Below are 15,543 nucleotides of genomic sequence, written 5' to 3'. Positions count from 1 at the left end.
TTATTTATTTATAAGAGTATAATGGCCTGTAATTTTGATCAGGATCCAAAGGGCAAATGATAAATGGAGAGGCTTGGACCCGTTCACCCTTTTTCCATTCATTTTGTGAAAAGTTTCCGTTTGTTGTTCCTTCCTTCACTTTTTTGTTTGTTCATTTTTGAATTGTAAAAAAAAAAAATGAATAATAAAGTTTTGTGAGAACGATAAAAGCTAATGTTCCCCCCCACGACATGGCAAAAGATTCATTAAAGTCAGGGCTTGTCAATATAAGTGAACTAGAGCATGGATTTCTCAACACCTGGATGCTCACCTACCACGTAACCTTTCTTTGAGATACCATAAACAAACTTTGTTTACTTTCAGTTCCTTGAATAAACTCGTGGTAAGCATCATGGTTATGAATAAGCTAGACCATCAAGAGGATTTAATTCCAGTGATTAATAATGTCTTCTATGAAGAAGGATTACTTATATATACTCTGGAACGTAGATGAAATACTATCAACAAATGGAACCCTCAAATATTAACCTTCAGGAGCCTTTCCTTTGTACAGAGGAAATAGGTCAACTCAAGAAATTATGTGTCATTCCTGGCGATATCTACAATGAAGTTATCTGTTATAGGATCATTCAGTATTCCGATAATTTCGAATAGGAATTTAAGGAATTGATCTCTTCTGCATTGGTTACATGGGAATATGAATACTGCAGTCCCTATTTTTCCGTCTAAGTCTATACCATAGCTGTAATACTCGAGTCTTGATTTGATTTTTTTTCAATTTCATAGATTCGTATCTGACTCAAAAGTATTTGGAATCGAATGCACGAGGACTAGGAAAAGATGGACTTTACTAGAATACTGGTCTCTACTCTTAATGCAAAACTCCTTTTTTAAGTTTCTCAATCTCTTAAGAATCTCTTTAATTTAGGATACCCTAGTAGACATGTTTAAATAAAAATTTAGAAGAAGTTGATTTTTTGTCACCTTTGACCTTTTATATGACCTTAAAACTCTACTTTACAAACTTAAAATGTTTATTTTTTCAAGAGTGCTTAAAAAATATTCCTGCATCAGAAAATTAGGGCTAAAATTGAATTTGATTTTACCCCCCTTATGAATACTTGGATGTTTTTTCTTCAATCATTAAATAATGCAGCTTTGAAAATTAAAAAACCTGTTCAGATTGCTAACTAGAAAAAGCCTCTCGCTCTTTCTAGGGTATATTTTACCAAGGTGATGGGTAATATTCAACACCTTGTATTTTGTACAAATCTGGTTTGTAAATTGTAAGTATTTTCTTTATGTAAAAAACAAACAAACATTAACCATTTGAGGAATACATATTTTGAAGGTGACAGCTAAGCTGTCGTGATGTTGAAGTGTCATTAGATAAACTGAGCACCTATGTAGAAAATCATTGGAATTACCACAAATCCACTCCATATCTATCAAAAGTAATTTTACTCTGAGTCCAGCGAGGACATACACTTATAATTCCTCAGTGTTACACTCCATGATTTCTGAGCACACATACATGTGATTACAATATTCTTAGATCTTCTCTCCCCAGTAATAAAATAATTATTATTCTTTATAACAGCTTTAGAAAAAAAACCCAGCTTAGATTACCAACATTTATTCACAATAACAGTAATAAATATGTTGATCAAATACATTGAAAGAACATTTCAAAAATCAAACCATGAATCTTTTGTTTGTTATAATACAAGAAACTGAAACAATGTGTGGCCAACAACCATAGTACCTTTTTAATATGTATCTCTACAAGCCAATGAAATGATCAGTTTTTTGAGGTTAGAAAGGCACTTTTCAATTTTTGGATGAAAAGAAAGCTTACACAATATGTTTTCAAATATCTTTAAAAAAAATAGAAAGGAGTGTTGATCATGTTAGATTAAAAGAGAAATAAAATTAAGTGTTGGCGTTATGAAACTCTTTCACCAATGATTTTAACTACGTAATATAACCACAATTACTGATTACGTATTCACTATCTTCCAAAAATCATATAACTATTTAATTTAGGTGTGTGGAATATCTATTATGTCCAACACTGAATGTCTTTTAACTTCCACAATAACACCTTCGTAAATACATAGCTACGTTCTTAATAAAATATGATATTAATACTATAGACTAAGAAAATGTCGACTATTTATCCACCTTAACTTCTATTCATATTATTCTAATGATCTTTTTTCCCTTCTTTCCCTAGTTCTTAATTTACGAATGAAACAAAAAAGAACGTTGCCCTTTTTAACAAGCCCTTTAATTTAGTTAATGAATAAATAACAACCATTACACGCCCATCAATGCAAAACTGTTTTATTTGACTTATAATTAGTTATAATCAAAATTATTATTTTTATTTGACTTGAACATTTTTCAACGTTTGAGAAGTAACGTTCTTTCCATTAACAACCCAAGGAATATTTTTGTAGCAAGCAAAACCCTCAGAATTGGTTTTGAGATCAGGAGCACACAACTCAAAAATCTTCTTTTTAGGGTTAAGTTGAGTATCAGGGTTTCTTTCATAGCCTTCTACGTGTACCAAATCTCCAGGTTTGGTGCCCTCGGGTGGACATAATAATTCGACCTAAAATATTGATTAATTAATATATCACCAAACTTAAAATAGTAATTCAAGTTACTTTATCAGGAGTTGAAGCGCACATAACCATGGCTTCAGACATAATCCCTCTCATTTTGGAGGGTTTCAAGTTACAAAGTACAACAACCATTCGATCTTGCATTTCAGCCTCAGGTATAAACTTCACAAGTCCCGAAATAACGGTCCGAGGCTTTTCTTCTCCCACATCTATGCTTTCAACATAAAGACTATCGGCATCAGCATGTTTTTTAGCAGAAATAATATGTCCAACACGTATATCTAATCGTCCAACATCCACTGTAGGTTCATCAGACTTTTTCGGTTCACCTCCTTTGTTTTTCGTCTCCTTTTTTACACTAGGTTGCTTCTGTGTAACAGTTGATGATGATTTATCTTCTGAATCAGATGATACCTTTGGATTATTCGTGATTGGTTCTGAAGAAACGCCGGTAGTTGAAGGTTTCACTATATTCGTAAAAATATCATAATGTGATACAAATTAAATGTGAAGAGAATGACGAAAACACTTACTGAGAGTTGTGAAACCGGGAAATTGTCGTATACCCTTTGACGTTTCAGAAGTGATGAGTCTTCTTTTCCATTGCTCGATTTCATCTCTGAGAGTATTATTCTCCGTTTTTAAACGATGGATCTCGTAACCGTACGATGACTCAGAAGTCCTGACTTCATTTATATGCCGTTTGATGATTTCAATCAATTGCTCAGCTGCAGTAGCTCTCTTCTCCAAACGCTTCATCACCTCTATGCTTGCCATTTTAAACATTTATATGATAATTGATAACTGAAACAGGAATTAAGAAGTTTTTGTCAGTATGAATAAAATTGAAATCTTTTTCACCGCACGCATAAGAAAGCAAACCTATGGTATAGTATGCGCCAATGAATATTAACACTAATTCATGTATTTAGATAGTTCATACAATATAAAATATTAATAGTTCAATGTGAATAGCCGCATTGATTTATTCAGATTACTATTTTTTCTATAACAATTTTTTTTTGGTACTGTAGAAGAATATGGGTAAATAAATTCACAAAGGTACACAATATTTAAGCTATCAACAACCACAAAAAGCTTGAAACACAAGGACATCAGTTTGATTCTCTTGTATTTCAAAGATCTCTTCAGCCTTCAAAAATATAATTTTTCCTTTCACATCAGTTCCAGTTGTATAAATAAGAATACTGGCGCTTTTTCTGGGAAGAAGTGTATACTTTTTTCCGGCCAAAACACATATTTTTACAATAGAAAAGTCCTTCACAGGAGGACTGTACAATAAGCTCTGTTCGTTTTCTTGAACAGGACTAAATTTTACATTTGAAACGGATTGGTAGTCCAACATACTCAATAATGTTGGCACATCTATTAACTTGGGAGTCAAACCAGCACGAACAACATTATCAGAGCAAGCCATACATTCAATACAATCTCCTTTCAGATACGCGTGAGGTAAGTTGGGACCCAAAAACATGGATTCCCCTGGTTGGAGAACAACAAAATTTAAGAAGTATATAACAAAGCATCCGACATCTCCCGGATATTCTTTATGAAGTCTGAGAAAAAGTTCCTTTAAATAAGGTATTTCATAATTAGAATTAAGCATTGAAGATAATTGTGATTTGATTGTTTCGGGTTCACATTGCATTAATGCCCTAAAATAATGAAGGGGGAAATATGTACATGAAAGTACTTTTGATAAATAGACATGTATATTTCTTAGCTCACCCAAAGGCATCTTTTAAAGCATCAGCGTTACCATTCACAATGGCAACAGCATTGCTTTCGCCCACCACATTTCTTAAAGGATCTATGTTTAATAAGAATTTTGCAATTTCTCCCAAAGGTCGAAAACCGCATAGACCTTCAAATTCAGTTAAAGCAAGAGCCATTTCAGGTTTATGATTAGGATCTTTATAGATATCTGGCCTTTGTTCATGTAGAGTTTCTGCCAATTCTTTGTTGGGATGAGCTTGTATTGACAGGGCTTTATTAACGGAAAGAACTTTGAGAAGAAAAGGGAGTGATCCTCCAAACTGCTTATTACATTCTTCTCCCAGAACCTCTGCTTTATTCTCTGACCCATCAATAAAGTCCTAAAAACGAATTAAATATTTTATTTGTAATTAAATAAAAGTAATGTTGAGTTGAACCTTGAGTGATATCCCAGTTTCTTTAAGAGTTGCAGGCCCATTAGGATGAGTTCCCATCCAGAGCTCCGCATAGGTAAGATCTGGATCAACTTTTACTGTGGACAAATCTGCAACAGCACTAGACGAGCCTATCTTTCCCCAAGCATAGTTTTGAACTACTCCTTCAAGCTCCATATTTGAAATTCAACTGCATGACATTGGAAAGGACGTTTCTCAAATGAAATGTGTACTTCTCGCTTTTGTGGACAAAGCACTCCTATGATATGATATGTTATATGTATTACATTTACTGTGTACACTATTGTATTCAGTATTTGTTTCTCCCTTTCTTAGCTATAGTAAAGTAGTCAACAGACTTGCAGAGAAACGCGACGCTCAATAGACAATAGACATAGTTTATGAAGAAGAGTTGCCTCTTCTTCATAAATGAAAGCATTCAATTCATATTCACCCAAGAGAGAGAAAGACTATCGACTAATAACAGTAACAAATAACAACTTCTCTTTACCATAATTAGTTCATCAACAGGCTTCCAAATCCACAGATTTTCACATTAGAAATAAAGAATGGATAGAAATTACTATTAATATCCATATTATTTAATTATTGCTTAAAAAGCTCTGACCCACTGTTACAACAACTGGATAGCCAGAGATCTGTGATCATGCTGTAGCTGATAATTGTTCCAACCTCAGCTAGGCTAGAAATAATATTACGTCATAGAGAAAAGGCTTAACACCGATCTAGCTACTTTACGATACCAGTTAGTTATTATTTATTATATAGGTCGGTGACGTACTTACGTAGAATTAGAAAAATGGCTTCCAGGAAATGTATCTATGATGTCAATATGACGTCACAATTAACTTCCAACTCAACCGATTGAGTGAATATACATAGCGACGAGTCTGTCAATTTAACTAATTTATAAATGATGAATTCTTATTAGTTGTATTATATAGAATTCCACCTGCAATAATAACAGATATGTTGCTTTATTAACTTAAATGATTTATAGGGAAATAACTACAAATAAAATGACTTTCTATCTATGAAAAAAAAAGGAATAGGTTTTTGTTCGTTTAAATCTTTTTGTTTCTTCGAAAATTCAAAAGCAATCGTAATTTCTTAAAAAACAAAACAAGATTAGCATGAGACGAAACATAATAATATTCATATAAAAAGTGTTTAAAATTTAACAAAATTATATAATAATGTGTACGTAGATTAATTAAAATGCATTTTTATTTTCAAGAAGGAAAGTTTTTTGTTCTTTTAATAATTGACTTCAAATCAGTTTATAAGATAAAGAAAAAGGCCTTGCCTGTCTTATTAATATGTACTTTTTTATAATGTAATATGAAACTTTAGAAAATGGAATGAAATCAGTCACTGCTGAATGTAATGAGAACGTAACTGATCTACTACTATCGTCTATTTATGCATAGCGTTGCATTAAACGATATCAGAGCAATTAAAGTTTTCTACAAAGAGGTCATTAAAATACTTGTTTCAGTTATTAATAAATTAGTACCAATAAAGGATTGGATACCAATAGAAAGAATAAAAAAACATTTTAATAAGTATGTTCCCTTGTTTTTTAATATTAAGATAAAACAAATACTGTTCATATAATGACTCCCACGAAATGAGAAATTATTTTGAATACAATTAGTCAAATACAATGACATCTTCTTTAACAAAAATAAAGACAGATTTTCATATATAATATACAAGTTCAGGCCTTGATTAGAAGACTCAAAGAGAAAAGTAGATGGCATACAATTTAAATAAAAGATTTGAAGACAATGAAAGAGGAAAATAAAAATATTCATAAAATTAAACTATGATTCTCACAGAGACTGGATGTAATTTAGCAAATAATAAATATTAAATATAAAAGTGGAAATGCTACATCTTTTAAGCGTTTCTCTATACATATTTATTTCTTCTTGTTTTTCCCACATTAGCCATAGTTTGAAATTGTGACGGATTATAAAACATAGGAGGTCCTCCAGATGAATGAGGATTCGAGTCATCTGTCGCTTCTGAATACGTAGGAGGAGCATTATTTTCTTCAGGATCCATGGTTCCAGAAGTTTCCTCAATAGAAGGAGCAAAAGTTGGTGGAACAATTGGTGTCGGATCGAGAGGAGGTGCTAAAGCCAGAGTATTAAGAGAAGGGGCTGACATACTGTTTTTAAAAACATCTACCCGACCTCGTAAACCCTTAGCACCCTTTCCTGAAAATCTATTACTTCCTGGAGGACCTGGCAAATTACTACTACGATTAGAAGATTTGGAAAGAAGGTCTGAATCTGATGGTGGTGGAGCGTTGGATGCTTCTTCTTCTGCTGTGTTATCACTGGAGTCAATCCAACGTTTCTTCTTTTCATCCCAAACTATGGATTCATCATTATCTTCAGGTAAATGAACTTGATTAGGAGGCGCTACAAGCCTACCAAATATACGTCCGAAAAGCCCACTTCCTCCTGACTTACCACTTTTAGTATTAAAATTCTTGCTTTTATTGGAAGGGTCCTCTTTCGGGGGTTGTATTTTTTGTTGTAGTTGTGAGGTAGCCGTCTTTGATGGAGGAGGGATACCTTTATCCTCGTTTACGGTGGTATAACTTTGTGGCATAATATGAAGTGGAGTGGTGTGATTATCACTCAAAGAATCTTGCCTACTAATATGAGGTGTCGGTATTTTCTCTTGAAGAGGTTTCATCATGGGTGGAGAGTCCAAGGAATCCATAGAAGACTGGAGTTCAGTCTTATGGATATATGATGATGAATCCTGATTTGTAGTTTCAATAGTGTTATTTTCTTGAACGACTGGAGCTATTTGCTCATTTTGAATCAAGTAATATTGACCTGTGGATGTGTCATAATAGTACATTTGACCATTATATTCCACTTGTGTATATTGAGACTTCTGCTGTTGATCTGGTTGATGATGGTTACTCTGAATTTGAGGTTGGAGCTCCTCCTGCTGTTGTTGGTAGTCAGGTTGATTTTGTTTCTCAAACTGGTAGTCATTGTTAAATTCAGGAGTCGTCATAGTTTGATATTGCATACCAACAACAACCTCTCTGAATTTTAAAAGCCATTCAGGATCTCCAATTTCCGATTTTTCACCTTCAGCTGTCGTATATTTAGGGTCAAGATACTTAAGTCGATCTGCTAAATAAAGAACTTGATTAATAAAGTGTTTAGTCTCCAAGTAATCGCATTTAATCTGTGATCCATCATTAATCTTTTTGGAAATCGTCTCAGCAATAATTTCTAAATAATGCAAGGCCGTTGATGTGCATCCGAAATCCAATAGTCTTAGAGTATAAAGATACTTGTAAAAAATAAAGGAATTAATCCCCCCACTGTCAGAATGCGACAATTTTTGAACATATTCAAATATTTCCGTACACTGAACAGCCTCAACATTGGAAGTAAAAGCCTTAAATTTACTAACAAGGTGGTCAGCTCCAATCAAAACCAATTTGGATGAGACACCGTCTGAGTAGTAACCGAAATCCAAATTAATCATTAAATAGCAAAACTGGGATGCATATAGATAACCTTTCTCATAGAGAGTGTCACCAAGTGTCATGATACTTTTGTGATCTAAGCCACTTTTTTTGCTAGGATTAGACAAAATCATTGCCAGATGTGGCCTCCAATCACCCCAATTAGATTCAGCACATTCCTTCATAGCGATAGGTTGTCGTCCAGACATTTGCTGATAAAGAGTTTGTATTGGATCACTTACAGATATTCCATTTGCAAATCGAACCATAACATTAGAATAAGAGCGTTCATCCATTTTAGAGGCTAAAAACAAAGCATGTCCCCAAAGACCATGTTTCATTGCATACTCCAAACCCTCAATCTTGTGACCATAAAGAAGATAGTCCCGAAATTTGGATGTTACTTTAGCCTGACACTCCTGTGAGGGTGAATAAACCAATTCGTCGCCTGAAGAAGAGTGATCTTCCTCTTCAATATTAATATCGATATCCTCTTCATCTTCTAAAGACTTTTTACCATTAACATTAACGGATAATTCTTCATGAATTGCCCTATCTTTGAGAAGAAGTTCAGCAATATCACTACCATCTATAGCATTTTTTTGCCTCAATAAGAGAATAAGAAGTTCCCATAAGAGAATATAAGAATCTTTATCCACGATATCTTTCCTTCCAGAAGCAGCAGAAATTTTATTTTGACAGAAGCGAATAACTTCTCCTTTATGAGTTCGGCCAGGAATTAAGGGACCAGGGAATTCTTTCAGGTTCCTCATGTGGCTGGGAACATCTTCAGACATTTTTTTGGCTAAAGGAATCAAATCTACTGACGCAGATTGGCCAATTGCCGGGTTTTTGGCATTAACTAATGCTAAAATACCATGTGCACCAAAAGAACCATTCACATGAGGAGCACAATATTTGAGTGGAGTAACATCAGCAGGATCTGAAGAAACAACTGATTTATCATATTTATTTTCATTATCTTCTCCAACAGGGGGCCCAGAAGGACTAGATTGATCTAACGGACAAGGAAAATTTTCAACAACTGAACTCTGCCCACTATGTACACTATTTCTACTAGATGGCCTCATTCCATTTTGTTGTTGATCTGAAACCTGTGATTGAGAGCTAGTTATAGGCTTAGCAGCCGGTAATAAGTGACTATACATTTGATAGTATCTCAAAAGTGTTGCATGCTGAATTGGATTTGATATGCGAAGTGCTTCCATTTGAGCAGGATTACGAGAATAATACTCCCAATTTTTACGAAAACTTTCTAAAATAGCAGGATCAGGCATTGGGGCAGCAGCTGGACCATAATTATTTCCATAGTATTGATCATGTGGATAATGTCTTCGGGTACTACGGGAGTAATCAAACTCATAATTAGATGCACGGGAGCTTGGTCTAGAAGGGTAATCATAATAAGTAGAACGATTATGTTGATGGTGACTCCTTCTTCGATCTTCGACGTAGCTTCGATCACTCCTCATCGATGCATGTTCATCGTAGTAATCATTGCCTCGATAACTCTTATTGTTGCTATACTTGGACGAATAACGACGACTATTTCTTCTGGAGGGCCCACGTTGATATTCATCAGAAGATGGTGGACTTACGGTTTGACGTTCATCTCTTCTTCTATTTGTACGGCGATCTTCTTCAGGAGAATAATTTCTTCGACGCCGATTATCCTTATCTCGTTTCTTATTATGATGATTGTTACTACGGCCTGATGAAGAACTTGGTTCTCCCTTTGAACGACGGGTATCTTTGTGATCATTATCCCTCTGTTCTTCCTCTTCTTCTTCCTCCTCAGGTTCATCACCTTCACTTTGTGGCTTCGAATCCTCATCACCACCACCTTCAACGTTCCTTAAAACAGGCGGAGGAGGTGAGGGATCATTATGAATGCTGATATTTTCTTCCTCTTGCCTATCTGCTCCAACAGCCTCACTTCGAGGAACCCCTTGTTGTTGAATAATTTGTTGTTCGTCGGTGCTACTTATGCCTGGAACAAAGCGTGTATCTTCATTTTCTCCAAGAACTAATCGATCAATAGGAGGAACATCAACTGCATCCAGATGACCTGTTTCCATAAATAAATTTCTATCCGAGCTTGGCACCACAGCATCCCCTCTTTGTAAAACATCCGGAGGCTGCACAGGCTGCTGATTATCTAATTGCTTTTCATAGAATGCATAGTGCTCTTCATGAGTAGTTACAGATCCTCCTCCACCGGCGCCGCCAGAGCTGGTCGTTGCAATGGCTAGCCCTTCCTCTCCATCATTCGGAGTCTCTTCCTCCTAGAGAAACAAACAAATCATTAATATGTTGTAAAAACTAATCTAAATGGGCACAACGCAAAACAAATGCACCCCTTGGACAAGACTCACCTCATTGGGAATGGCAACTAAGTCTGGAGGTGCTGGTGCGGCTCCCCCTTCCTGGGAATAATAATACTGCTGATATTGAGTTCCATCCCAATACCATCCATTGTTGGCTTGCCCATTAGTCTCATGAGTACCACCAGGGTAGTAGTTGCCAGGAAATTCCCCGTTTCGATACATCCTCACTATAACATTAACATAACCCTCGACTCCACTCAAGTTTCAATTCACCTACTTCTCCTTACACGTCACTTTTCATTTCTTCTTTTTTCTTTTTCCTTTTTTCTTTTCTTTCTACTTCTTCCTTTCCTTTTCTATCTACCTACAAACGATTCTAGCTTACAAGCTTTTTCCTCAGGCTTAATAATGCAAGGTTTTGTGTGTCTCACTTACGGGTTAGGACTTTTATGTGCATGTCCATGTCAAATCGCTTTATTACCTTCAAGTTCAACTATTAATTATAAAAAATCCCTTTATTATTTAGTATATAAATCTCTTCTTTGACGAACCTACTTCATTAGGCCCCCAATTCATTCTATTTGTCTCCGTATAATTGTATGTATTTCTTTTTGTAGTAGCCTTTATATCTAATATTATTGACGTTTGCTATCATATTCAAATATTACTAGGACTGTAAATCGTAAGCATTTTTGGTATAAAAAAACGACAATTAAAATGGTAACTGACATTTTGAAGAATGTTTGAGAGCTGATTTGTCTAAAGTCATGCCGCTTCCTTAAATTAGCTGTTAGATTAAGGAATAAACACAAATTCCTCTCCGTATCAATCAGGAACATAAGTAAGAATAATTAGTCCATTTTTGATCAAACAAATCTCAATTCTACTCTTGAGTCACTTATTACTCCTAAGCGTTACTCTCCGTCATTCATGATCATGAGAATATATACACGTGGTTACACTATATAAGTTATAATATAATTTAAAATGTTATCTCTTCAAAAATGAAAGAATAATTATGACAGTTTTAGAAAAAAAGCAAACACTGTTCAAGTTGCGAACATTAAAAAACTCTCACGATAAAAAATACTTTAAACTTTACAACCCTGATTAGTAAATACTTGGAAACACTTTTTTGACATTAGCAGGATTTCAGAAAATTTCTACTGAATTAGGTAGATCTTTAAATGAAAAAAAAACCACTTTAATCCTCATAAAAAAACATGCACATGATTTCTCTGTTGAATAGCTATCTAATTACAAATTTTGTGCTACAGTATTTCAGTATTGAAAGTGATTATACGGTATACTATATATATATAATCTATGCTGCTCCATGTTTATGTTAATTATTATATTATTTACACAGAACATTTGTTTAAGACAATGATTTCAAAGTGGGGACCTTGAGGGGGCGCGGATGATGGAGAATCGATGATTGCTATGTAGTCTATACATGGTTCGTATAAAGGGGGCCTCAGCTAAAAATGTATTAGAGTAGAGGGTTTCGGCATAGTAAAGTTTGGGAACCCATGGCTTAAGACATTTTATAGGGTCCTTACAAGCTTAGTAGTGGACCTGGGTCCATAATCTAACCTACCATTTCGCTCTTTTATTTAAACCGTCTGGTACCTAAAACCACTTTTACATATTCATTAGAAGCCCTTAGCTATTTGGAACTAAGATACAACTGTATCCCCCCTGGCGACGTAAAAAAATCATTGTAAAACGCTCCAATTGCACAAAAAAAAAACTCCGAAAATTGACTTATTGATTTAAGCTAATTTATTTTTTATAGTATGTATAGTATTTTCTTTATATATTTTATCTAGGAACAAAAGCACAAGAACCGAGACAGACCGATAAGCAATATATTGCGGGCGGTCTTGGTTCGACTTTGTCAGTTCCAGTTCTAGCGGTTCAAGAACCGGAATTGCTAGACCGATAAAGGGATAACCTTCATAATATATATATTCATATAGTGATACTTCGATTAATAATTAATTATGGCACCTTATACTAATAATCCCTTTTTTTAAATGTTGGGGGAAAAATATTTCTATTTGACACTGCGTATATTTTCAAAAATTTATATCATAATGTCTTATACCGTCAAAATTTTGTCTTCCCATCAAAAATGGAATTAGGTCCTTATTGAAAATGAAAATTATGTCATTAAGTTAATTAAAATAAATTTTCCCATTCTACTCTACTTTACAAAACGTTGAAGATGATTCATAAATATTTTTGTGAATGATTTCTCATATAATTATCACATACTTAGATGAAATTACTAGAATATAAAATGTAGCGGATTTATAGCCTTTAGCATAATGAAATGTTTACAACAAAATGTTGTGTTGAATTGTTCTATTCATCAGACTTTGATCTTATATATGTCGATGATAGTGGGACACATTATATATGAAATTTATTATTTGATGCCATGGTTGGAGATAGGCTCAAAAAACCAACAGATGGCATGAACTTGTCTATAATTCATCTTTATCAAATATTACAGATTTTTTTTAAAGTAGATACTATAATAAACACATTTACATTTAAGAATCTAAGACACGTATTTGCTGTAACTGTAAATACTTTAATTAAAAAAGAAGACCATTTGCCTTGGATAATGACAGCAAAATGTAAAATAAATAATCACAAATTTTCTACCTTTTTAGATAAAATGTCTTGTACAATATCTACAATTTGTTTGTACCCCTGAAATTATTTATGACACCTAGAACATTATTTTTTTTTATCTGCTTGACTTCCCCCCCCCCTGCTAGGTCTGCCCTCCAGGCCCCTCTAAAAGTAACCTCTGGATAGGTTTTTTCTTAACCATAAGGTACATAGAAAAAAATTGCATCAATGTATAGTACTATATCAGGAAATCATAAAAACCAAGACTGACCCCCAATTTGTAATTTTCATTTAAATATGTATCTATAAAGTTTATAATACAATGTGTAACTAAAAATATGGTGATGTTGGTATTTTTATAATATCCTAATGAAGCATTATAAACATATTATTTTTAATTTAGGGAGGGGGGCGGAGTTGTACTTTTTTGGGGGTTCTGACTTAATATTCCCAGTCATAAATTTGTTATCAGTTTTCGTTTTTTATAATGCCCTAAGATTATATACATTGATGCAAGTTTTGTCTATGTACTTTATGGGTTGAAAAAAGCGTAAATTCAACGTTGTTTTTTTTTTTTGGGTGGGGGAGGGGGGTCAAGCTGACAAAAAAATGTTCTAGGTAATATAAGTAATTTCAGGGGATCAAATCTTCTATACCTTATGGGGTGAAATTTCTGTGGCAGGTTATCGGACTATAGATGGACGGCCATGTGTATACATACCTCCTTCAACGACAGAGAGGGCATATAACATATAATAAATTTAACTACTAAATAAAGCAAGTTATAAAATATTTGCATTGGCCAACCTCTAGAACTAACTTTAGGAGTATATATAGTTATTTTATAAATGTTATCCACACCACATTTTGTTTTATTATGATATATTACTTAGTCACATAATTTTTTTAAGGTATTTTTAACCTCTCCGTCTTTCTAGGTAGAATTGTACATATTTAATTAATTAATGAACAGATTGATTAAAAAACTTAAACATTCAAGCCAAAAAATCAAAAGTTAAAATGGGTGAAAATGACCTCTCCAGCTTTTTCATGTTAAAAAATTTGTTAATCTAAAAAAAAAAAAATATATATATATCCTATTGTACTTAATTATCTATTACCTATATATTTTTATCATATGATTATTTTTCGATAAATTAAATTTACAATATTTTTTATTGTCAGAACAAGTTTTGATTTGATTTGCAACCCTTGTATTAATATTTTAAATGGTCGTTTTTTCATGTTTTTCATTAATTAAAGTTGAGGATCGGTTATTTACTGATTGATGCTTTAAAATGAAGTATAAAAAAATGATCATTTATTAGTTTTGGATGATATAATAAAAAAATAATAACCTTCAAATGCTAAATTGAATATTATATGAATAGATGGAGTAAAAAAATTCCAAAATCTCGCCAATCTCTATCTTTCTCGTTGAGATATTATATTATTGTAAAATTTACTGTCTAATTATATATTTATAATTTTAATATGCATAAGCAAGTTTTCCCGTAATATGTGCCCGTCAACTCAAAAGCGAGCTTGAATATTTTTTTTTCAAAAGGGGTATGGATTACATTTGTATTCTCCAACGAACTATCGTTAATTTCTATAAACAAACTATTCTTGTGAATTCTTTGGAGGTTTTTAAAATGGCATTTAAAGTAGTCCAAATTAATCACCTCAATAAATTGACGTATATTATATGAAAGGGGCTATTTGGGGACCAAAGTAAGTCTCTTAAATCAAATAAAAGCTCTAAATTATAGTTCAAATTCTTGGGTATCTTAACTCATAGACAAATTTGAATAAAAATTATATAATTGACTCAAATATTTTTATGAAATATTAGGTTTTATATATATGAATTTAAAAAAAATGGTATTTAATTAATACACGCCAAAAGTTTGATTGGTTATGTGAGCTTATGAGTACTAAAAATGCTTGAAAACCTCGTGAAAAAGATATATTATGTAAAAAAAAATATCACATGATACGAGAAACTGTATTTTATATTTAGGCATATTTATTTATATCGCTTTTAATTTGGGCTCTAAGTTTGATATTATAAAAAAGTTAAGCCATTTGCTATACCTGTACGACTGATAGTATTTTTATTGTATTTCGAAACCTCTCTTTAAAAAATGAAAGCAAATAAAGAAGACCAGAAATTAAATTGTATTATTTTAAACGCTTACATTCACAATCTGCAAGGT

At 33.2% G+C, this 15,543-nt stretch overlaps 3 protein-coding genes across 3 annotated transcripts; all 3 read right to left on the bottom strand.

The window, feature by feature from the left end:
• Positions 1–2,330: 2,330 nt before the first annotated feature.
• AIMP1 (aaRS-interacting multifunctional protein 1) lies at positions 2,331–3,416 on the bottom strand. Its single transcript, XM_040712487.2, has 3 exons — positions 3,164–3,416; positions 2,673–3,097; positions 2,331–2,617 (listed from the first exon to the last, which is right to left on the bottom strand). The coding sequence occupies exons 1-3, from the start codon at positions 3,414–3,416 to the stop codon at positions 2,387–2,389; spliced, it is 909 nt and encodes a 302-aa protein (XP_040568421.1). The 3' UTR covers positions 2,331–2,386.
• Positions 3,417–3,434: 18 nt separating this feature from the next.
• On the bottom strand, positions 3,435–6,784 carry Mpi (mannose phosphate isomerase). Its single transcript, XM_040712486.2, has 5 exons — positions 5,608–6,784; positions 5,313–5,504; positions 4,805–5,060; positions 4,380–4,747; positions 3,435–4,306 (listed from the first exon to the last, which is right to left on the bottom strand). The coding sequence occupies exons 3-5, from the start codon at positions 4,976–4,978 to the stop codon at positions 3,712–3,714; spliced, it is 1,137 nt and encodes a 378-aa protein (XP_040568420.1). The 5' UTR covers positions 4,979–5,060; positions 5,313–5,504; positions 5,608–6,784; the 3' UTR covers positions 3,435–3,711.
• On the bottom strand, positions 5,754–11,046 carry Sec16 (Secretory 16). Its single transcript, XM_040712485.2, has 2 exons — positions 10,727–11,046; positions 5,754–10,636 (listed from the first exon to the last, which is right to left on the bottom strand). Exons 1-2 carry the CDS (start codon positions 10,898–10,900, stop codon positions 6,737–6,739), a joined length of 4,074 nt encoding a protein of 1,357 aa, XP_040568419.1. The 5' UTR covers positions 10,901–11,046; the 3' UTR covers positions 5,754–6,736.
• Between the last annotated feature and the right edge of the window lie 4,497 nt (positions 11,047–15,543).

This window comes from Lepeophtheirus salmonis, chromosome 5 (assembly GCF_016086655.4).
Source record: "Lepeophtheirus salmonis chromosome 5, UVic_Lsal_1.4, whole genome shotgun sequence".
Taxonomy (NCBI): Eukaryota; Metazoa; Arthropoda; class Copepoda; order Siphonostomatoida; family Caligidae; genus Lepeophtheirus; species Lepeophtheirus salmonis.
The sequence above is the reverse complement of the archived record's forward strand: the minus strand, read 5'-3'. Positions and strand labels throughout refer to the sequence as shown.